The following is a 24,738-nucleotide window of genomic DNA, read 5'->3' as shown; positions in this document are numbered from 1 at the left end:
TGTGCCCCCCAGGACTGCTGGTGAGTGAGCTACGCTGTGGTGGTGCTTAACATTCGTGGTTGTTCTCACTGCTGTTCGGCCGCACAGACATCCACGCCTAACTGACACAAAGACACCGCTCCAGGAGAAAGAGCATTTTCTCTGCTGCCGCTGCTGTTACTCTTGCTAAAAAAAAAAAAAAAAGAAAGAAAAAAGCTTTCATGAATGCGTCAGTGACAGGACAGGCTTTGGTTGTGAATGGCGGTGGATTGCCCTCTGCAGTGTGTTTGTGTGCATGAGTGCCTGTGCGTGTGTGTGTGCGTGTGTGTGTGTGTGTGTGTGTGTGCGTGTTTGAGTCTTGCCCAAAGTGACTGACGGATGGTAAATTATTTTAAAAGCTTTTTTTCCCCCCTTTTGTGTGTCACCTTCACCCCTGGCATGTTATATGCCAAGGTACTAGGCCTGGGTCAGAGAGAGATCATGTTTGAGAACTGGAACGTGTTCATTTGTACACAGCGAGGGGGAGGGGCACAGCCAAGGGGAGGATGGCCACGGGCACCCGGACGTTTGCTCAAGTTTTCTAACGCTCACTGGAAGACGGCGGCGGGGGGTTTACGCCGCGCTCGGAAAACACCGTGGAGGGTTGAAGGAAATTTTGCATTCTTCAGTAGTCACTCCACAGCTTCCCGATGGCTTCACATCTCCAGCTTAGATGGGCTCAGGCACACTGAGTCCCAGTGAGACTTTAACTTTCTTTTCTAGCACTGCACCTCTCGGAGTGAGAGCTGAAGATGCCCGTTGGTTCAGCACCCTGTCGTCAAGAAAAGAAGACACAAGACCCAGGATAAGCAGCCTCAACCCTGCTTTGAAAGACTTGCAGGCCTGGAAGTGGTTTCATTTTGATTGGTTAGAGCTTTGTCACTTGCAGATGACAGAAACCCATTTCGAACCAGCTTGACTGCAAAGGAATGGTGGCCATCAGTGCTGAGTTCACAGCCATATAGCTTTCAATCCAAGGGATGGAGCAACCCTCACCTCCAGTTTGGAAAATTCTTGGAAGGATTCTGGTAGGTCCTTGTGTGCAGCAGGCTGTGGTGCTCGGATTGGGCCAGCCAGAGCCCTGTGTCCACCCTTCTTCGAGGCTTATAACAGATAAGGTTAAGGGTTGGGTGCTCTCTGTGACTCACAGCCCCACCAGGCTGTACAGGAAGAGGAGGAGGTCGCCCCACATCACACAAAGATGAACGTTGATGAGAAAAAACCCCAAAGCTACCACAATATGCTGTAGTAGGTTTTGCAAGTAGGAGAGTAACATAAATGGAACCTTCAAGTTCTCCTCCCTGTGGTGGCTGAGGTGATGTGTTATTATCTCCAGTTAAAGACCCAGAGGGGAGCAGGCAATGGCACAAATGATACAACCAATGAATGCGGGGTAAAATACCCACAGCTTTGCACTTAATAAAAAGATCAATACTAATTTCACTCAAAAATGTATATTTCAAGTCATAAGTAAGTACAAGACACTTTGCTACTCCTGTGTCTGGACCCCAAGATAGGTAGAATGGGTCACATCCTTTGGCAGTCATGATATATTAGGGAGATTAAAAACGTGGAACAATAGTACCAGGTACTCTGTGGTAAACACCAGAGGAAAGGTTCCAAGTCTGCAGGAATGTCAGAGGAAGAAGTGGTTCTCTAATTCCTATTAGAGGTTCAGTGTGTGGTATAGGAGGAATTTCATTTGGCCGCTAGAAAGAGACTTGACCACAGTGGCTTAAACAACATTAGAGGCTTATCTTAAGTAGGCAGCATGCCAGCACCAACAAAATCGTGTAGCAGTCAGTCTTCCTGCGTTTTGCGCTGGTTTCCATCCTCAAGATCACTTGATGGCTGCCAGAGTTCCAGCCATTTCATCTGCATCCCAGGAAGTGGGAGGAAGAGGGGAGAGGGCGAAAGAGACTCTTTTGGTTCAGTCAGCTCCCTTTAAGCAGTTTTTGTGCTTGTCTTATACAACACTTTTGTTTTCATGTTCTTGACCAGAACTTAGTTACGTGCCTATATTTAACTATGCAGTCTTTTAGTCACCCTGAATAAAATCTATCTTTTGTTACCAAGGAAGAAGGGGAAAATGAAGATCTGCGGCTGATTGGCAATGTCCACCAATCCCAGAAGATTTATAGGATATTGGGCTTTTATGCCATTATTTATTAGTATACAATTAAGTCATTTATCTATTTGAGATAATTTATTAAGCACTTTCTGTTTATGTAGCAGGAGCTCTATCCTTGTGGATATAGATGCCATAGAGGTGGAGAGCACAATCCTGTCCTCAAGTAGCTTCTAGTTGAGTCAGGAGGGAGAGAGAAATGCTGGAGTGCGGTTTCTACAGCCCAGCTCTTTGCTGTGTCACTGGGAAGAATGACAGAGTTCGAGAGCCTGAGATCAAACCGTTCACAATGTTATAGTGCAGGAAAAATAATAATAGCCGTGGTGACCACGTTGGGCAAAGGTGGCCACGATGCAACCTCCCATCCCGCACGCCCTTCAATGATACGGCCTTGCCATTCGTCCATTAGGAGGTGGGGTCGTTCTAGCCCCAGACACCAGATCTGGGAGTGAGTGAGGCTTCTGACCAGTCCAGCCTCCAGCTGTCAAGTTACCCCCAGCCTTTGGGTCTTCCTAAGCTGAGGCCCAGACATCATGGGGCAGAAATAAGCCATCCTTCCCGTGCCTCGTCCAAAGTCTCGCCCACAAACACATGGGCATAATGAGATGCTTATTTCAAGATGCTTAGTTTTGGGGCGACTAGTTCCACAGCAATAGTAACTGGAAAAATGGCTATGGCTTGTATTGTACCAGCCGTACTCTGGGCACTGTTCTAAATGCTTTCACTCACGGACTCTTCCTAGAAACTCTATTAGGCCAAGTGCTGTTATTCTCCGCCTTTTACAGATGAGGAAACTGAGGCGCAGAGAAGTTTTATCCAAAGTCACCCGGCGAGATGTGATATGTCCTAAGCATTCTGGCTCCAGAATCTTCACGTTTCCTTGTCACACTCAACTGCCATGGGAAGGTGAACCTGTGGTCTGAGAATGAGATCGCATAGGTGGTCAAGTCCTGGTGGGGACAGCTGGCTCCATAACATCCTCAGAGCCAGGTTATCACAGCATGGGTCACACCTACCCGCAGCCCCACTTGTGGGACTGACAACTCATTCCCTGAACTTCTAGTCTCTGCAGCCACAGGTGGTCAATTAATCTGCTTCTCATCTTCCTCTTGCCCCCCACTCTGCCAGCTTGTTAGGTTCTGACACTTGAAAACTTGCTTTTTAAAATTTATTAAGTAATCTCTACAGCCAACGTGGGGCTCGAACTCAGGACCCTGAGATCAAGGGTCACATGCTCTTCTGACTGAGCAAGCCAGGAACCCCTAAAAACTTTCTTTGTATCCCTTTGGTCGGTTAGGATTCAGTCCAGTTGTGAGTAGTTGAAAAATGTACTAGCATGACTAAATGAGGAAGAAATTAATGTTTCTCACATGACAAGGAGTCCGGAGGTGCTTAGAACATAATCCAGTGCTGGGTACTTACTCAAGGATGTTAACAAGGACCAGCTCCTTCTGTCTTCCGGCTTTACTATCGTTAGCGATGCCTTTTGTCTTCATGGTGGCAAGATGGCTGCTGTATCTCCAGGTGTTGTGTCTATGTTCCAGGCAGAAGGGCCTTGGCAGAGAGGGGAGAAGTGAAGATTACAAAGGGCAAAATTCTTCCTTTTATGGGCTTTGCTCGTTCTATGGGAGGCAGGAGGGATGTTCGAGGGGGGCAAATCTCTCCCGGGAGTTCTATCTGCATCTTATTGGCCAGAACAATTTCACACTGCCCCCGCTAGCCACAGAGGAGGCCGAAGTTCAATATTTTGCTTTCTGGCTTCTGTAGTAGAGGAAAGCAAAGCATAGGTGGCTCAGAATATGAATGTCTAGTGTGGAGCTCAACAAACTTATTCAGCAAAGGGTAAGATAGTAAATATTTTAGGTTTTATGGGCCATATGGTCTCTGTCACACCCGCTCATCTCTACCATGTAGTGTGAAAGCAACCACATTTATTTATGTGTGGTGGTGTTTCAATATGACTATGTTTACCAAAACAGGCGATGGGCTGGATTTGGCCCATGGGTCATAGTTGCCAACCCCTGGCTTAGTGATTCAACCTGCAATATTTGCCAGTGGGCCCAAATATTCCAGCCAAAATGTTACTCTCACAAATTAGGGCCCAGGCATCCCGGAAAGATGAAGGTGGGGAGTGAATCTCATGAGATGATTTGGTCGCAGGGTTGACTCCGATGGCTGACAGCTTTGTGGAGGGGACACTTCTTCTCTGCATTAGTCACTCCATGTCTCTCCCCAGACCACAGGTCTGGGTCAGCGAGGTGACCAAGGGGCAGCTCTTAGTTACCCCAGCTGTAACTAAAAATCTGAGGGTTGAATGGACACATAGGATTCATTGAACACCATAAATATCTGTTTCCATGTTCTTGAGCTCTTTGGTACCCAGAGAATAAACTAACAACAGATGTTTGGGGTGGGGTTAGAGAAAGCTTCTCTAATTTTCTTAGCCTCACAAAATTCACATTTGTATCTGGCTTCACCTTTGCTAGAGTAGAACCAGCATTGAGACAGTATGCGTTATATAATCTCACATCAAACCTTTGTGTTTATCATTAAAAATATGGCAACATCATTGCGGTTATAAACAGAGTTACCAAGGAAACCAGTTTATCATAATTAGCTATTTATTCCCTCTTCTTTTTTTCTCCCTCTCCCTTCCACCTGAGCTTTCTTTGGGCTGAAAGGTATGATAAGCTGCTATCAGCCTGGGCTCAGTGGCTAATTAGGTCCTAATATTGATTCATAGAATTACATTGCTTTTTTCCGTAACCGTGCTGTTGTGCATCGTCTGTGCTTATTACAAATAGACACAGTGATGGAACAATTGCTTTGTTATATGTGTTTTAAATAGTCATAATAGCTGTCCCCTAGGGTGGTGGTATATCAAAACCCAACTGGCAGAAGATAAAAACTTTTGGTCTATAAAAGACCTGTGGTCCTTTCTCTTGCATTAGGAAATGGTTGTGAACGGAATTGCTTCCTGGATGGGGTTTCCCAGTCCTGCAGGATTTTTCTTGTTTCTTGCCCAGTACAATAGAGAACATTAGCCAGTATCCATATTCCACACTGATACCCTAGAGCAGGGATTGGCAAACTTTTTGTAAAGGACCAGGTAACAAATGTTTCAGGTTTTGCAGGCCATATGCCCTCTGTTGTAACTATGGAACTCTGCCTTTAAAGCAGGAAGGTAGCCATAGGCAATACGTAATGAGTAGGCAAGGCCGTGTTGCAATAAAACTTTATTTACGAAACAAGTGGCAGGCCAGATTTGGCCCAAGGGTTGTAGTTTGCTAACACCTGTCTAGAGCCTTGATCCCGAATGCAGGGAATGAACTTCATTTTTTTTTAAATTAGTTCTAGTATAGTTAACATACAGTGCTATATTAGTTTCAGGTGGGCAATACAGCGATTCAGCAATTCTGTACATTGCTCATCAAGGTAAGAGTCCTCTTTAATTCCCATCACCTATTTCACCCATCCCCCCCCCCACCTCTCCTCTAGTAACCCTCTGTTTTTTCGTTAGTTGAGTCTGTTTCTTGTCTCTCTTTTCCTCTTTGTTCTGTTTCTTAAATGCCACATAGGAATGAAATCATATGGTATTTATCATCCTCTGGCTGAATTGTTTCACTTAGCATGATACTCTCTACCTCCATGTGTTGTTGCAAATGGCAAGATTACATTGTTTTTAATGGCCGAATAGTATTCCACTTTACCCCCACACCCCCGCCCACACCCACGCACCCACACCCACACACTCTTCTTCTTGTTTATCCATTCATCAGTGAGCACTTAGATGGGTTCTGTGGTTTGGCTATAATATAAATAATGCCACATGCAATAGACACAGGGCTGCATGTATCCCTTTGAGTTAGTGTTTTGTGGGAGTGAACGTCTTACAGTGGGAGCAACACCTGGAAAAGACTGGATAAGCCACCAAGGCCCAGTGTGCCCCTCCTCAGCTGTCCTCCAGGTGGCTCTCTCCCTGCTGGTCAATCTGTCATCAAGAGAGAGGTTTCTCATAGTGACCTTGCCCATGGAGGGGTGGACTAGGGATCAAGTGACTTGGGGTCAGTCCTGACTTGGACACTTAAGTGGATGACATTTTATCCTCTGTCATCCACTCTGCTTACTCCAAAGAGCTGTGAGCGTCAATGGAACCATGAATGGAAAGGTGAACAGGAAGCCACTAACTCATGTAACCACATTGGTGTGGCTGTTAAGGTGTTGCCACAGAGCAGGTGCCAGAGTTCCAGGAAGGGAACAACCTTTGAGGTTTTAGTCCAGCTATTATCAGGGTCTGGAGCCCACCCTATGCTACCCTCTGGGAAGCTGTCCAGTCTGAGTATTCATTACCCCAGGGGCCAAGTTCATGATCTTCCAAGATAGCCTGCTCCATCTAGAGATAGTGCTGGTTGTTAGAAATTTCTTGCTGATACTGAGCCCAAATCTATCTTTCTGGGTCTTCTACCCACTGGCCCTGGTTCTATGACTTAGCATTTTCCATAGCAAGATCAATCTCTTTGTCACTTGACAGCTTTTTGTATAGTTGAAGATAGAAGCCGTGGTCTCCGTCTTCTCCTCATCTGGCTAAATGGGCAATTCCTTGAACTGTTTCTACATGACATGGTTTTGAATCTTTTAGCTATTTTATTTTATTTTGAATTTAATTTAACTGTTTTCATTTTGAGAGAGAGAGAGAGAGAGAGGAGAGAGAGAGAGAGAGAGAGAGAGAGAGAGAGAGAGCAAGGTAGGGAGAGGGACAGAGAGAGAAAGGGAGGGAGAGAGATCCCAAGCAGGCTCGAAGCTCAGTGCAGAACCCGACGCGAGGCTCAAGTCCATGACCCTGGGATCATGACCTGAGCTGAAATCAAGAGTTGGATGCTCAACCAACTGAGCCACCCAGGCATCCCCGAATCTTTTCACTATTTAGGTTGCTCCCCTCTGTGCAAGTGCCATTTCCTCCACACTCCTCCTGGGGGTGTGGTATACCCTCAATTGGACACAGTATTCCATACAGACTCTGACTGGTACACAGTAGAGTAGGATTATCATCTCCTATGTTCTAGATTTAATACTTCTGTTGACACAGCCTAAAAACGCATGTGACCACATCACAGTGTTGGATTTTATTGAGTTGAAGTTGATCAAGATCTTTAACTCTTTTTGACACATAGTACTCAGTCACGGCTACCCCGTCCTGACTGGTGCAGAGGAAGGTTTACCTGGATTTTCAATAAATATATGCATATATTTGGGGGGCCGGATTTGGCTCCTTTGAACACAAGGCCAAAGTCCCTTTGAATTGTGATTACACATCTTGTCGATTTGGGTCATCTCACCGAATGAGAACGCTGACTGTAATGTCAACCACACATCTTCACCTAGCCGGCCCGCATTCTGTTGCAGACACAGGCACAGCCTCTAAATCAGTGCTGTTCCATTTGTACTGGTCTGTCAGGAGGTTAAGGAGCTCACTCCAGAATAAAAGCACTGCGCCGAGGAAGTCTAAGCTGAGCTCAACACTGCTTAGTGATAAAGACGCTTTGCAGGCTGCAGACGGACAGTAGTGTCCCGACCACACTTTGGTATGGCTCCAGGCGACACTCTAAGGTCTTGATCAAAACCCTAGAAGCTGGTTTAAGGAGGGTAGATGAGAAGAAACTACACCTTCACAAAAGTAAAAAGGATGGCGATTATATGAAAATTCTCGTTGAGGTTCAGTCTAAGTTAGGGTTCTAATGGAACGCCTCTTCGGTCTGGATTTCCGTGCGGATTCAGTACACATTCGTTGATTTCTTATGCGGGGGGGGGGGGGGGGGGGGAAGCCATTGTGCGAGGCAACAGGGCTGGGGGAATGGCTGCAAATATAAATAAAATACGGGCCAACTGTGGTTCCGGAGCCTTGGGCCAACTGTGGTTCGGGAGCCTTAAATGTTAGCAAATAACACATCGTGGCATCAGGCTGCTCGTGGCCTCCTCCAGCAGCGTCACTCTCTCCTTTTACTTTATAACGGAATCCTGCATTTATTCATGGCAGCCGGGTCCTCAGGTGAAAGATCACATATTGCAGCATCTCTTGTAGTTAGACTTGCTCGTGCGATTGCCAGCAATCATCTCGTATCACGGGGCCACCTCAACGATGGGAGTTTTGTGCTCTAGGGATGTTGGAGCAGAACAAGAGGAGGACCCCAGATCTCTGATGACTGTGGAGCTTCCAGCCCTGCCTAACTGTGGGCTTCTTCACGTGAAGGGATAATTCCTTGTGTGTGTTCTAGTTTCCGTTTTCTGCAGCTGAACCTCATCCAAAGTGACAGAGAATTTGATACTTGGAAGGGGGTGGCTCCCAGAAACACAGTCTGAAGTGTGATATTGACTGAGTGGAGGAGGTGGGAAGGCAAATATTTAGAAGTCAGATTTTGCTAACTGGAAAGCTGGTGGCCCTAGTTATACACTGGTAGAGCATTTGAGCCTTTGCCAGCTACAACTGGGAAAGCCAACCACGAGCTCCTGCTTTAGAGGAAATGGCAGGAAAAATTCAGTGCTGGTTAGCTCTCTGCCTCTTGCCACTTTTTAGCAAAGTCCTGCAAATGAGAGCTAGCCAGTCCGAGGGCAGATAAGGAGAGCAGTACTGCTTGGCCGGAGAGGTGCTCTCTGCCCCCCGGGGGAGACGTGTATTGAGAATGTGAAACTTTGTTGCCTTTTATTCTAAAAAGTGAAGGGGGAGTTAGAGTGGCTCCCAAACCAGTGCCTTAGTAGGATATACAGCTGGTGCCCACCCCGCGAAGACAGGAGTGAGGGTACAGTCTTCCACAGTGTGGACTGCCTGCCTCTGAACTCATTTATGTTAGAGAGCGACACTATAAAACAATTATAAAAGCTGCTGGTATTCTGGATGAATGTAATGGAACCCGATCTTAACTGATGCTCAGGGCCCAGGGGCCGATTGTGAAAGTTTTCTTTGGTTATGCCGAGGCCTTGGTCCATCATCCTCTGGGCAGGAGGAGCGGCCCTGACAAGACCTGAGAAGAGTGGGTTTGGGCAGGTAAGGGGCAGGCAACCTCTAAGAGGCTTGGGGGCATCTGGGCGGCTCAGTTGGTTAAGCGTCCGACTTCGGCTCAGGTCATGATCTCATGGCTCATGAGTTTGAGTCCCGCATCGGGCTCTGTGCTGACAGCTCAGAGCCTGGAGCCTGCTTTGGATTCTGTCTCCCTCCCTCTCTCCTCTGCTTGTGCTCTGTCTATCTGTCTCTCTCTCAAATATAAATAAACATTAAAAAGATTAAAAAAAAAAAAAAAAGAAGAAGGTAACTGTTCCGTACCCTCCCACCTCGCAGCTTGCTGGCTCCTGCCATTCTTCCGTGATGCTTGTATTCCTTGAAGTTTCGAAGGCATTCCAGATATTGGAAATCTCTTCTTAATGAATTTCAAATACTCAGAGTGGGGGATGGGCACAAGAATGCTCCAGCCCCCGACAGCTGCCAAGACCCGGGCCAAGCTCCGGGGAGCGAGGTAGAGAGACCTAGAAGTGGCAAGGATGCCGACAGGGAATGGAGGAGGAAGGCGCAGAGAAATGTAACCGGGATCATCATTCTGGTAAAGGCCACTGCAGCCTGGGATGCTGGGATCCTGGGACAGGTTTCTCGCTCAAAGCCATTCTCTAAGGCCGACCCTTCGCTGCATCAGTGAGGTGGAATTTGATCCATGTAGACAGCTGATCTGGACATTTTTGGCCTGGATTATTTGTTTGACTGTCTCCACTGATCAAATTAACTGGATAATTGCCAAATCTCTTCTCAGTTGTGCTCCCTCAGGCAGCTGGTGCGGCCAGCAGGATGGGGTGGGCCTCCAAGGACAAGCCAGATGAGAGAATTAGCACATGCTTGCTACCTGGTATACCCAGGGAACCGGCCATTTAAAATCGGGGGTGAGAACTGGGGGCCAGGTTGGAAGCACGTGGGTGATAGATGGGCCTCAGCTCTCCCGGCTTCTCAAGCATCATAGGTCAGTGACGCAGCCTGCATTTCCCCCACGTAAGCCTCTAGACCAGCACATAAGATAGTGCTTCATTAGAACTGGCAAGCCGGGGCACCTGGGTGGCTCAGTCGGTTGAGCTGCTGACTTCGGCTCAGGTCATGATCTTGCAGTTTGTGAGTGCGAGCCCCACATCGGCTGGCTGCTGCTGTCAGCCTGTCAGCACAGAGCCCGCTTGGGATCCTCTGTCCCCCTCTCTCTGCCCCTCCCCCACTTGCACTCTCCCCCAAATAAACAAACATTAAAAAAAAAAAGAACTAGCAAGACACCCTAATTCTGTGCCTACCTGCTGCAGTGTGTGCGTTCAGGGTATTAAGGATCAATCTCTAAGTGTTTGTTGTGCAGGGAGATGCATTTCTTAACCTCTAGGGGCCAAGAAGAGCTTGAAAGAGGCTGCGGAAAAGACAGGGAAAGAGATCTTCCTTCTCTTACCTCAGGGTGGTTGGGATCCCGGGCTGTAGCTTGAACCGGCACACTTGAGTGGTAATCCGACTGTTGTGGGTGTTTCTTGTGTCTTTCACCAGAGCACATCTTCTTTAAGAGTGTGATTCTGGGTTGGTTTCCTTAGCACTTAGTACCGTGTCCTGCACATCATCAGTACTCAGTGAAGTGGTTAGTCTATAGCTTAATTCAATAAGATTTAGTGAGCTCTTATTACACGCTTGTACACTCTGCGGAGCACAAAGTTGGTGAAGCCTAATTTGTGAGGAGCCCCCGATTCATGGAGCGAAAAGTGATCACAGTGCAGTATGGGAAGAGGGATGGTGGTTTTGAACAGAACTGCTTTGGGGTATTAGAATAGTGTTGGAGGTACTCTCACTAAGCCAGAGCCTTGAGGGGGCTGAGGAAACAAGTAAAAAAAATGAGAAGAGGGGTGCCTGGGTGGCTCGGCATCTGACTTCAGCTCAGGTCATGATCTCACAGTTCCTGAGTTCTAGCCCCATGTCAGGCTCTGTGCTGACAGCTCAGAGCCTGGAGCCTGCTTCGGATTCTGTGTCTCCCTCTCTCTCTGCCCCTCCACTTCTCACGCTCTGTCTCTCCCTCTCTCAAAAATAAGCATTAAAGGGGCGCCTGGGTGGCGCAGTCGGTTAAGCGTCCGACTTCAGCCAGGTCACAATCTCGCGGTCCGTGAGTTCGAGCCCCGCGTCGGGCTCTGGACTGATGGCTCGGAGCCTGGAGCCTATTTCCGATTCTGTGTCTCCCTCTCTCTCTGCCCCTCCCCCGTTCATGCTCTGTCTCTCTCTGTCCCAAAAATAAATAAACGTTGAAAAAAAAATTTTAAAAATAAGCATTAAAAACATTAAAAAAAAATGAGAAGACCTGCCATTCCTGCGTAACAATCTGCTGGTGCCCAGTGAGGGCTGCCTGCCCTGAAATGGGGCTCCGGCTTCTTGGTTAGCTGGGGTGCATGCTCACTGCTTCTGCTCCTGGCTTGACCTCCTCAGATGAGCCTGGGCTTGAGGGAGCAGAATGCTGGCTCCTCCCCCAACTCCTATCCCTGGATGGTCTTTTTTTAAAATGTTTATTTATTTATTTTTGAAAGAGAGAGAGAGAGAGAGGAGAGAACAAGAGGGAGAGGGGCAGAGAGAAAGGCAGATGGAGAATCCCAAGCAGGCTCCACTCTGTCAGCACAGAGCCCTACGCGGGGCTTGAACCCACGGACCGTGAGATCATGACCTGAGCAGAAACCAAGAGTCAGACGCTCAACTGACTGAGCCACCTAGGCATCCCATATCCTTGGATTTTTTTTTTTAATTTTTAAAAAATCTTTATTTTTCAGGGGAGGGGGGGGACCAGAGAGAGGAGACACAGAATCCACAGCAAGCTCCAGGTTCTGAGCTGTCAGCACAGAACCTGATGTAAGGCTCAAACCCCCGAGAACCCTGAGATCATGACCTGAGCCAAAGTCGGATGCTTAACCGACTGAGCCACCCAGGCGCCCCTTAGGTCTTAGGAAACATATTCTAATAGAGCACTAGACCAGGAGTCAGAAATCTGGGGCTGTCGGTCCAGCTCTATGATTTGGGGCAGATCACTTTACCTCTTCCTCAGTTTCCACAATCAAAATGAAGTCCTTCCATGGTCTCTGTGTAGCTCCCAGTGTTTCTGTGTAACGGAGAGAGGCAGTGGAGCTAAAAGCCCTTCATAAACTGTTGACCAAGAATAAAGAACAGGCAGGTGGTTGTACCAAATGAACGGTTGGGGTCTCTGCCGGTGGGTGCTGCAGAGAGAAGGGGCGTCTGCCTGTATCCCTGGGCTGGGGCCTTTAGCATGCCTTCAAATAGGGCACCAGGAACTGGATGTCCACAAATGTAGGCCCGGCTTCTGGTCAGATCGTCCAAATGTTTGCCTTTAGATCCATTGAGAAACCACCGAGCAGGTGGGGAGGTGGGTGCAGGAGGCTCCCGGAGGCCTTTGTCAACAGAATCCTCGGTCCCCATGCACATGGTCTGGCCCCGAGGGCCGTACAGCTGCACGTGGCCCAGCCTGGCAAGGGGAGCGGGCTGGGTGTCTGCCCGTCTGTTCGAGCTCTGTTCCATGCGAGTTCCGCAGCAATCGCCCTCAAACCATTTCTGTTGGACTCCCTCTCTCGGGAACTTCTGCTTTGTCATTTAAAATAGTTTGGGAACTTCAGATTTAGCCGAGTTTCAGAGCAGTTTATGTGGTCTGTAGGCGGTTTTGTTTTTAAAATTCATGACAAGTTCCTTGCAACATGTTTTATTATATTTTCACCACCTGTTCTACCTTGGGGTGGTTTTAAAATCTGGGACTATCTATCTGTCTTTTTTTTTTTTAAGTTTCCTTATTTGCCATTTATGTGTCTTGCAAACACACACACACACACACACACACGCATGCACATACACACAATGTGAATTTAAATATGGATACATATATACATGGAGATATATATATATATATATATATATATATATATATATATATATACTCAGCTCCCCCTGTGGCTTGATTGGCTTTAAACTGTGGTTGTAATGTTGAAGGTGTATGTTTTGCCAGGCTAATTATGGAGTTTTAAATGATAAATTTATAAAACAAATAAAAACTTGTAAAACCCTTTGCCAGTGATAAGTGCGATCTCTGTGAACATTAATAGCAGAAAAAATACCCCCAAACACACACACACAAACCCACAATATTTAATCCTCCAAGGAAAAAAGCCCTTGAAAGTTTTACAACTTATTCTAGCTTCCATTGATGGGGAAAAAGAGAAGTAGTGTGCCCATTTTTACAGATGGAAAAACCAAGTCTCAAAAAGGGTAGCTGGAGGCTCAGTTGTAGAAGTGGGGTCTATCCCCAAATGCCCAACATCCATGTAATTATTTATAGTATCTCTGTGTGTCCATCAGGACAAGGGACCAAGACATATTTATAGCACTGTATTCTATTTCTTTTTCTCTAAAAGTACAAGTAACATGCATTCAGGTCTAATGATGGTCTCATTTGAACCCCCGGATCCAACCGTGCCTGAAGCCTGAAATTTTAAGTTATGTGACTCAATAAATCATCTTTGGGCTTCTTCTACTAGAAACTAAAGAAAAAAATAAAAAAAATTCCCCAAACAAAAAAACAATCCAGAGTTACACTTTTTACATGTATGTACTTACATTTGACATAAAAATGTGATGTGAGGTGGGTATTATCATCTCCACTTTTTAATAGACCAAAAAAGCCCAGGTATGCACATAGAATGTTTTACTGCTTATAAAACCAGGTCAACAGATATGTAAGATTCAAGACAAACTAAGCTTTTAGACGAAATAAAAAAGCAGTCTACTATATTTTCCATAATATCATTGGGAAATATACATTAGGCTCCCTGACATGGTGTCCTGTCATAACCCTTGTGTTGAGATTTTCAAGAAGGATCTTGTTTGTGGCATTGAGACACTGCCCCTCTCTTCATTGCATGGAAACCAAAGCTTCCCAAGGGCAATCAGAGAGCCCTCAATGTCCTCTGTAGTCTGCTTTTCTTGTCCCACAGGGAGACGATTTGTAGTATTGCATGACTGGTAATACGGGAACCAAGTGGAGTGATATGTACAAGTTGCATATTTTATGCGAGTGGAATCTGAAGAGTAATACCCTGGAACAAATAAAAGAAGTCAGGGTCTTGGAATGGTTGAGAACACAGACTTTGGTGTCATGCAGACAGACCTAACTTCAGCAAGATATTTGACCTCTTTAAACATCAAGTTCTCCATCTATAAATGAGAGTACTATGATCGGTAGTACGTCTCAATACATGGTAGCTCTTCCTATGATCTCCCCAAACTCCGATCAAATAAATCTGGGATGCACTGCATGCTAAAATCTTAAATCTTTGAGATTCATGTTCATGAGTATATTAAAGACTTGGAGGAGTCCACCAGTAAGGAAACCGATTGCTTTCATTTATCCCAGTCTTTTCAGATCTAACTTAAGCATGAAATACTTCTCTCCTCTCCCATCTTCTTGCAGAACCAGGGGTCCCATGGAACCCACTTTGAGAAACCCCAGGGGTACGCAACCTATAGTAATTGAGGGGGGATTCGTTAGGCCACCACTAGGGGGTGTGCCAGCCAAGTTTTCTGATTCTCAGTCAGAAAAGAGGGTCTGTTCTCTGCTTCCAAAGAATAAGAAAGAGCTTTTGAAGGATTCACTGGGGAAAAAGAAGAGGCCAAAATGGCCACGGTTTGGGGGAGCAGTGGAAGTAAAAAGAAGTGTGGCCACACCATGTGGAACGATGGAAGTTTTCCTGCCCTTCCTTTTCTGATGTGCAAATGGCTGACCTTTGGACAATGAATCAGCAAAGACCTGGGAATGGCTGACACGGAAGGAATGACTTGGGGGCCAGGCCAGGGCAGGGGTGGGGAAGGGAGAGGCAGGCCTGCAGTGGAGCATCAGAGGCCTCAGGACGGGGAGCCTCAAAAAGACCAACACTCTCCAGGATATTGGTTTCTGTATCTGCTATGAAGATTATATAATAATAATAACAATAAAAAATAAAATGTTCGCATTAGCATAAAATACATATTTCATAAATACATATTTTCTGTCAAGTAGAGCAAAAGTACGTTTGTGTGTAAGCGAATCCAAGGGGTGCATTTGGAGGTGGTCACTGCACATCAGATGATGAAAGTGTTCATAGTAAGGAATTTGGGAAATGCAGAGAAGCAAAGTGAGATCACCTGTAGTCACACCCCCTTCCCCAACATTTTGAAGCAGGTAGGGGGTGTGTAAATAACTGGGTATTTGATGGAGCACGTATTGGTTAGGGTTCTTTTGGTTACAGTGACAGAAATCCAATTCAAGCACCCTGGGTAAAAAGGAGGCTTTATTCTGAAGACCTAGGCTCGTGTGTCTTGTGGGTCCCAAGGGCGGAAGTGTGGCCGGCCCCAGGAGCAAGAACAGCAGAGACTCACGTGCTGTGACTCTTGTTTTTCCCTCTGTGCGTGTGGCTCCTCTCGTCTCTTCTCTCTGTGGATCAGCTGCCGGCATCTCTGGCCCACGGGCTAGGACATGTGGACCCACATCTGCAACTCCTGGCCTCTATGTCCTATCGCTTCTACTGCTGGAAAGAGACAGATTCCCTCAGTTCCAGTTCAGAATTACTGGGGAGGGAGACGATTGTCCTGGCTAGGGTCACACATCTACCTTGGACCATCAACTGGGGCCAGGGCCAGCCATACTGTGCAACTGTGCATGATGACTCCTCTGTGGCAACTCTGTGTGTGTGTGTGTGTGTGTGTGTGTGTGTGTGTGTGTGTGTGAAGTTCCCAGAAAAGCTGCAGTTGGGGTGGGGAAAAGGGATACTGGCAGACAAAACAATATCTAGTGCTGTATATGTTTTCTATATTTATATAGCTGGGATTAAACTGTATGTAAATGTATCCTGTATCCTGTTTTTAATCCAACCTTATGTCATCACTATTTCCCCAGTCCTCAAAATCTTTGTAAGCAGCATTTTAAATTATTGCTTTGTATTCAATTATTTGGATTTACTTAGCACATTTTCAATTGTTAGATTGTTTCTATTAAATTTTTTGGAGTTTCCATTAAATTTTTTCAAGGGGGATGCGCCATTAGTGATAACTATGATGGAAGGAAATTTTCTTGACTCTATAGAGGATTAGGTTCATTACTGTGAATAAAAATAAATAGGATTTGTGCCTACAGTTCTCCTCCCCTTTCACAGGTAATGCAGACTGTTCTGGGGCTCGGCCCCTACAGCGCATTGTGTTTCTCCTCCACCCTTCCCCAAAGCCAACAGTGGCAGTGGGAGTTGACATTGAACAGTATGGAGGAAAGCAGGCAGGAATAGAGGTATGGTGGTCCCTTGGGGGCTTTGAGTCTACTGTTTTCCCACCTGGTTTGCATCTGGAAACAGGTCTAGGTAAAGTGAATCATCTGTGAATAAGCCCTTCCACCCAGGAAACAGATCCACATGCCCAAAGTCAGGCATCTCAGGAATGGGGCCCCATTTGGACGGGGCTGGGTGTGTTAACGCAGGAGACTCTGGGAATGGAAGTAACTGGGGGACCTGAGCAGAGGCTGGCTCTTCAATTCTGTGTGCAATTCACACCCCTCTGTTCTAGGGAGCAAACAAGAGTCGTGCAGCCATGAACTTGCCACACTCTTTTTTGGGAAGGGATGGCCTTTGGCGGTTGCCAGCATCCCAGGATTTTTCTCAACTTGGAACTAAACATTTGCTCAGGTTGAAATGGGGCTTTAATGGCCCTTCATGGAATGAGATTTCCTGGATGTGGGGGTCACTGGAGATACTCCAGTGGAGGGCAAAGAGTTCCTGATGGTGACAACCTTAGCCAAAGAACTTAGACTATTGGAAGGAAGCTCCATGTAATGCCACCAGAAAGGGGAGGAAATTGAAAATGATGTCCTACTATGTGCCAGGCCCTGTGCTTTACATTTTGTTTTTCTGAGGTTTTAAATGGGGTTACCCTACACAGTATTCTTTGTGTTGATTTGATTGGACATTTATTGCTGCTCTATTATTTCAGGTGATCTCTGTTTTAGGGGGAAGGTTCAGAACGTCCTCTGCCATTGTTTTTCTGCGTTTTCTAACACTTTCTATTTGTGGAATACTATGTTTTTTATTAGATATTCCAGTTCCTTCTGTGCTGGAGTGGCTCCAACTGATGTTTTATCATTCTTATTTGTTTTGAATAATAATAAGGGAATAATAATACTAAATGCCCTGACTCCAGGAGGTGGAACATTTCTCAAGCTAGGGCTGTATTTAATTTTGTTTTGGAAACTGCTGAAATTATTCAGCACAAGAGGGCCAAGAGGCACTGTGTTTCTGATTGGGAGTAGGGAAGCTGGAAATAAAACTATTTTTGCTTTGTCAGAGGGGAAGGGAGTCTGATACCTGCATGTGATGCTTATGTCCATGGTGAGATCATACCTATAAGCTTGAGAGAACGTTGGAAAGTCTTGGCTGTAGAGGACAATCGCATTTATTTGAATTTTCTACTAAAATTGGAGTTTGGGGACACTGATCAGTATTTGGACACTAGGGAAGAAGTCTTTGGTGAGTAAAGAACAAATAGAGTAGCAGAGGAAAAGTTTAATTCCTGCAAAATAACTACCTTTGTAGCTCCTGTTAGGGTAACTCTGCCAGGCTAACTGGTTGACTGTTGAACTGAGGGGTTGCTAACCTGAGAGGTTGTAAGGGGATGTGCTGTTTCTAAGCTGATGAAGCCACATTTCCTCCAAGGCGACCACACTAGGACTTTCTAATTCAGATCTCCCTCTGAGTAAGCAAAACTCTAGTTAGTGCAATCATAACACAGTTCTCTCTTGATACTATTTGGCCCTTTCAAGGAATTGTAGCTGGTCCCTTAACGGTTTTGTTCTCAGTTTCCTCATCGATAAAGTCGGGGTAATAATGGGTCTTCCTTTTGGGACTGCTGGGAGAATTAATTGAGCTAATTAATGGAAATTGGTTGAGCTGTGCCTGGCATGAAGTGATCAATAAATGCTACTTGTTTATTTAGGTGGCGGCCAGGTACGTACGGGTTGCCTCGCGGAACTGCACTGGTACCTCGCTCCCATCTCCGCAACAGTGAGCTTGTGTTCCCAGAGCAGGCGGCAGTGATAGTGAGGAGAGAAAGTTCGCAGGCATGTTGAGACAGGAAATGGGCAACTGACACTTATTGAACCCACGCTATGTAGCATGTACTGCCACACCAGTATTTTATTACTTTAACAAATAATAAATCGATACCAAGTACTAAATGCAGGCATGATGAGAAGGGACAGAATATGTCATCTCCTTTAGAGCCCAGGAGAAGCGGAGAATCTTGCCAAGCAGAAGCGGCATGTGAATGAGAGCAACGCACCCTGCTTCCGTGCCCATCCAAGGCTCCACACCTGCAGACCGCCTGCCACGTGCATTCTGGAGAAAACACAGCTTTGTGAATGATTTATGCTGGAATCTGATGGAGCCAAGTGATCCTAGGCCAGGCTACTCCAGACAAGATAGCCCATCAAAAGAAGGTCGAGACCCATTTTCGGTCCTAGGGGAGAAGCACGGCCATGGCCAACTCCCAGGCACTTGGCAGAGGTCAGTTGTGGCATTCAGATGGTCCTATAGTTGTCTAACTTCAGGCCGGTCCCTTGACTTTTCTGAGCCCTACTTGCATTCTCTGCTAAGTGGGGACGATGATACTCACCTTGCGGGACAGACAAGGGTTGGAAGTACTACAACGTGGACAGGATAGTGCCCAACTGTTCTGGACTGAATTGTATCTCTCCCGCCTCCAAATTTCATATGGTGAAGTCCTAAACCCTGAGTACCTCCGAGCGTGACCTTATTTGGAAATAAGGTTGTTGTAGCTTTGATTAGTTAAGATGAGGTCCTAGTGGAATAGGGTGGGCCCCTCATCCAAAGTGACTGGTATCCTTATAAAGAAGGGGAAATTTGAACACAGAGACAACACAAACATGGGAAGAATGTCACGTGAAGGTGGAGGCAGAGATCAGGGTTTTGCAACCATAAGTCAAGGAACCCCAAAGATTGCCAGCAAACCACCAGAAGCCAGGAGAGAAGCATGGAACAGGGTCTCCCTCACAGCGCTCAGAAGGAGCCAATTTTCTGACACTTGGATCCTGGAGTTCTAGCCTCCAGGTCTTTGAGACGATGCATTTCTGTTGCTTAAGTCCCATACTTGGTTACTGCAGCTTGAGAAAACGAATATGCCAACCACGAGGAGCCCATCATCATCCTTGATAATTGCCACGGTGTTTTGTTTTTTTTTTTTTGCCTCTGATTGCCTTCCTGGTGGCTTTCCCCAAGGCATCCAGCAGGCAACCAGAACCACCATTTGGAAGGATGCACAAAAGGAACGTGCTGGTGGGGGGGGGGGAGGGCTGTGGGGGGTGGTGTGGAAAGACCGGTGCTAAGACAGAGAAGTGATGATTTTCCCTCCAAGTCTAAATGTCTCCACCACGTGCAGCTCAGCCTGGGCAGAGTGTCTACCAACCTCTCCTTCTTCTCGTGTCCCCGTGCCCGTCTTCTGCTCCTCCTCTGCTCACATGTCTGCTTCATGCCCATCTGTGCTGTGGGGTCTTAGAGAAGACTATTTCTCTAAGTCCCAGCAAGGCTCCTGGATCTGCCAAACAAGGATGCCTGGCTTGGCGGAGGGATCACAGAGAATTGTCATGACAACTCCCTAGGCTTGGGAAGCGCTTCTGCACAGTGCTTTCTTCTCCGTTGGCCCTTGGAAGAGTCACACAGGGCAGGGAGATACCTGGAGCAAACGCGGTTTCTAGGAAGGTGGGACTGGGGGCTGGGGGTTGGCAAGCGGCGAGTAACTTTCAAGAGTGAGGAGCAGGAAGCAAGATGGTAGTACTGTGATTTCTTCAAAGTGCTGTGAGCCTGGGGGTGGGAAAGCGGGGACTGGGTCTCCCGGTAAGGCTTGGGAGAGTTCTGGAACACGGGGTCTATTTTTCTTTCCTCCTTTCCCCTTCGCGTTTTGCTCCCTGTCTTCTGCACATTTCCTCTCCTCCTTAGCTGGGTGCTTATGGGGCCAGCCTTATGTTGCACCCGCTGAGTCCTCCCGTTCATCTGGTCTGGTTCCCAATGTGTGATTTAGTGGTGGTGCGTGCCCCGCACACGAGCAGGAGGTGGCGGGAGGGGAGAGGGAGGCGGGGGGAGAACCGTTTGATCTGCTAAAACGCACCTTAAGAGCAAACCCATCCACATTACGGAAGGTATCAGCTGGGTCCTGCCTACAGTTATGTCAAACAAAGTGTGCTGCGAAGTGCCAACTCTCCCTTTGTGCTGTGACACCGAGAGCTGCCAAAAGATATTAAAAAGCTTGCATGAACTAGGTGATGGCAGCTGTAACTATCTAAGTTATTGCCTGGCAGCTGCAGCCCTGCCTCACTGCTGCTGGCCGCCTTTCTAGTTGGTTCTCCATTTGTTTGCCCTTTCTCTAGCAACCGAGAGCCCCGAGCCTGCGGTGGGCGAGTGGCCGCCCCAGCCCCCTTGCGCCTGCGGTAAGGGAAGCTCGTGGCCCCGCCGCCGAGGAGGGACCCCCCCCCCACCCCCCCGCCGTGACGTGGCTCCTGGGGAGAAGTGGTTTCTCCTGGCCGGGCCCCAAGCCTAGTTCTGCATCGGTCAGCTCGACTTTAAGGAGCCTTGGCCGAGCGGATACACAGAGCAAGTACGCACGCCCAGGCGCAAGCACCAAATGCAGCTTTTTGTATTTGTGTGTGTGGCTTTTTTTTTTTTTTCCTTCCCCGTTGGCTCCGAGTGAGCTAGAACAATATCGCCAGCTCCAAGCCCTGCCAGTCCTACATCTGCTCCCTAAAACCTCCAGCAAATAAGAATACGGTGGGGTTGTTTAACCAACACTTACAATATACACACTTTTCAGCTCCTCTCCCCCTGGGTTGCCCAGGCTCGGAGATCTGGATGCTGGTGGCAAAGGGTTGAGAGATAAGGAGCTAATGATCCCTGTGGGCATCTGTCTCTGAAGCCTCCTTCCCTGGCATGTTGATCTGTGGCATAAAATACATTTCATTGTCATGGGCTTCGGGGAAGGTGTCTGTACCGAGCTGTTTTTTTGTATTCTTCTGTTGAGTTTGGTCTTTTCAGCTGTCTGTTAAATAATTCATACGGCTCATGAAAGTAATATTTCTGGGATGTAGGGGGTTCCATTTTTCCAATTCCCTTTCACTCCATCTTTTTTTTTTTTTTTTTTTTGAAGCGGTTGTGGGGAGAACTTGGCAGGCGTGGCCTGGGTGGTATAATAAAGCCTTCTGTCTTTTCCTCTCACCTCTCCAGCTCAGGCTGGGAGGGCAGGACGGGTTGTTGACCTTCAGTGGGCCAAGTCAAGGTGAAGGCTGAGGTTGGAGTTTGGTTTTCATCTCAGAGTTCAGCCATAAAGAGATCCAAAGGCATAGGCCTTTTTAAAATTCTTGCTGCGAGGGCCTTTTCCTTCAATATTCTCCCAAATGCTTGCCCAGTGCCTAGCATGGGACTTTACCCCTGGTAGATAATGGCTGTCTAGCAAAATGGATTGAATTGAGGCCATTCTGGAGGAAGGCAGGACTCAGCGTTCGTAACCTCTGTTATGATGAAGTCAATCAAATAACCACACTGGCCATTTTGTTTATCTGCACATGTCAGGGTGGTGTTCAGGTTTTGTCAACGCAAAAGCAGCGTCTTGTTCTAGAATGAGTACAACCTTTCCATTCCAGCCCAGCAGAGCCCAGACCTGGGTTTTACGTCCTACAGAGTGCTGGCCTCACTTTTGGCACTGGATTGCGGTTGAGCATTTGTCTATAACCCTGAAAGTTCCCTGAGAGCAACGACCAGGACTGCTTTGCTCATTACTGGAGGCCCAGCACCCAAAGCAACGTCGGACACCTAGCAGGTGTTGTCTAAGTGTTTGTTGATTGAATATGTAAAGTTGCGCATGATGTCATATACAACCTTCCGGAAAGTCTGAGGTGGGAGGAAGGTTTGTCAGAGCCTCCCCATCCCGCTGGATGCCTCCTTTATCCTGGATCTCCTCAGCCCCTGAGGTGCCCTTGAGGAGCTCGTGTCTAGGTGCCGTGGCCATAATCTTCTCTCAAGTGAGGGTCTTTGGAAAGGCCCTGAAGACTCAGGCTCTGGAGGCAGGTGACCACCCACTTGTTGGCTCTGTGACCTGGGGCAAAGACTCCATGCCCTTATCAATAAACTCTAAACCCATCTCAAAGTATTACTGGAGTGTGTTATAAACCGAATGTTTGTTTCTTCCCCAAATTCATATGTTGAAGCCCTGACTCCCAGTGTGGCTATCTTTCGAGAGGGAGTCTCCCAGGAAGTAATTAAGGTTAAATGAGGTCATAAGGGTAGGGCCCTTATGCTGCAGGGAAGAGGTGCCAGAGAACTCACTCTTTCTCCTTCTCTGCATGCTCCGAGGAAAGGCCATGTGAGGACATTGTGAGAAGGTGGCCATCTACAAGCCAGGAAGAGAGCTCTCACCAGACACTGAATTGGCTGGAACTTTGATCTTGGGCTTTCTAGGCTCCAGAACTGTGAGAAAACAAATGTCTGCTGTTTAAGCCTCCCAGTCTGTGGTATTTTGTTGTGGCAGCCCGAGCTGACTAACATTCAACGACATCAAAACAGAAATCTTAGCACAGTGTTTGGTACGTAGTCAGGGAAACAGTATGGAAGTCTTTGTCAAGTATTTATGGTCCACCAAGGACACGAGGCTGGGGTGGGGGAAGGGTGGAGAGAGCAGAGGAACCTCCTTGTCTATATTGGGAAAGGACTGGGAATGGTTTTACATGAATCTGGGAAGGTTGTGGAGGAGGTGGGATTTTAGTGGGCGTGCCGATGCTTGAGGTCTTTGGAAGGCAGAGGTGATGGGAGGCCTTTCTGATCCAAGGGACAGACAGACGAAGGCATGGGAAGGGGCGGGGACTTCTATTACTGAGGGCTGACTGTGTGCAAGACCTGTGCTCTGGATGTCACACACGTCCCTTCACTCAACTCTCTAGTCCCCCCGGCCTACCCATCCAGTAGGTAGCACCACTCCCAGGCTACAGACAGGGCAGGTGATGAGAAGGGCTAGAATTTACTGCACACTTGCAGGTGTCTGGGTACATGTATATTCTCCCTGGGTCCTCACAGCAATCCCATGAGGTGCATTGTGGCATCATCCTAATTTTATAGATGAGGCCATCAAAGCATAGTACTACGGTTGAGCGTCTGGCTCAAGGTCACGCAGCTAGTGGTGCTGGCAAAGGTATTAGACCGGGCAGGCCAACTGCTGAGTCTGTTTTTCGTCACGTACATTGATGTCTGGGTCATCCTTTGTGCTTCCTGGGGGCTGAATAAATGGGTCCAGATCCTACACTGGCAGGACTGAGACTTGAATCCAAACCTTTCTGCTGTATCACACTGCCCTGGAGGCAGGAATGTGATCCCTAAATAGTGGGGTCTGCCGAAGGAGCAGCGGCAGTAATGGTAAAAATGGACCAGGAGAGATGATGACAAATGGCGTAGCACAGGGAGAGAGACAGTGTCTGGGCCCCGTGGGGGTGGGACGTGGGAAAGCAGCTGTGGTGTGTGCAGGGCAAAGTGGTGGGGTAATCTTCACAACAGCCCCAGGAGGTTGGTACGATCATTATCCCCATTTTATAGATGAGGAAACTGAGACACAGAAAAACTAAGAACCCTGCCTAGGATCACACTAAGTGGCGAAAGGCAGGATTTGAACCCAGATGAGGTGGCCTCTGTACCCATCCCTCCTGTTTTGCCATGCTGCCTTCAGTGGAGCCTGGATGATATTACTGGATAACCTGGTGGGGAGGGGGGGTTTATAGGCAAAATAAAGAAGACAGAGGGAAAATACTGCATGTCTCCTTACTGGCAGAGAACCTGAGAAGGTCAGGTGTCCCCTTTATCAGCGAGGCTGGTGCCAGTACGGGCCTTGGTGCTGCCTCGGGGGTACTCTCCCTGACCTAGTGCTCAGCAAACAGATTTGCATTGACGACAGTAGACGTCACGGGACTTGTGCACCCTGGTGACGCCTGGGGTGTTTCCAGGAGGCCCCCATTTCACCTCCGCAGATGCCACGGGGCTCTGTGTGGTATGGGAGCGAGCATCATGGCTACTGCCCTCCCTCGGTACTGACCTCAGCTGGTGGCCTTCTGCGAACCACTGTTTCAGATGCTGCCGGGCTTGGAATCCAGCCGGCTCTTTACTAGCTGTCTAACCACGGGCTAGCCTCTCTTCCCTGTGTGTTGGCTTCCTCACCTGTGCAGGGTGGATGGTCATCGTACGTCGTCACGGGGCTGTGGTGGCGGGGGGGGGGGGGCGTACACGAGGTGCTCAGAGCCGTGCTTCATACCTGTTGCCCAGTATTAGCCCTCATGGCCCTGTTCCCGTCCCAGCCGCTCTGGCTGTCTACATGCTTGTGACTTGCTCGCCACCACGGCGTGCAGGCTTCGCGGCAGCTCTCCTCACCTGGCGTCTCCATCACCGACCTGCTGGGGCCCGGCAGCAATTCTGAATGCACTGGGTGAACTCCCTGGGTC

The 24,738-nt window shown here is 47.7% G+C and overlaps 1 protein-coding gene across 2 annotated transcripts in view; it reads left to right on the top strand.

Annotated features, from left to right (window-relative positions):
• RPS6KC1 (ribosomal protein S6 kinase C1) overlaps nt 1–24,738 on the top strand; it is a 347,664-nt gene that overhangs the window by 280,149 nt on the left and 42,777 nt on the right. Inside the window, exon 16 of one of the 2 annotated variants that reach the window (XM_045048944.1) lies at nt 742–776. The exons of the other annotated variant lie outside the window; for it this stretch is intronic. Within the exon in view, the coding sequence (XP_044904879.1) occupies nt 742–761 (20 nt within the window). The 3' untranslated portion in view covers nt 762–776. Of the gene's footprint in view, nt 1–741; nt 777–24,738 lie in introns of those variants that run through there. 2 annotated transcript variants of the gene reach the window in all.

This window comes from Felis catus, chromosome F1, assembly GCF_018350175.1.
Source record: "Felis catus isolate Fca126 chromosome F1, F.catus_Fca126_mat1.0, whole genome shotgun sequence".
Lineage (NCBI taxonomy): Eukaryota > Metazoa > Chordata > Mammalia > Carnivora > Felidae > Felis > Felis catus.
Note: the sequence above shows the minus strand (reverse complement) of the source record. Positions and strands in the feature narration are given on the sequence as shown.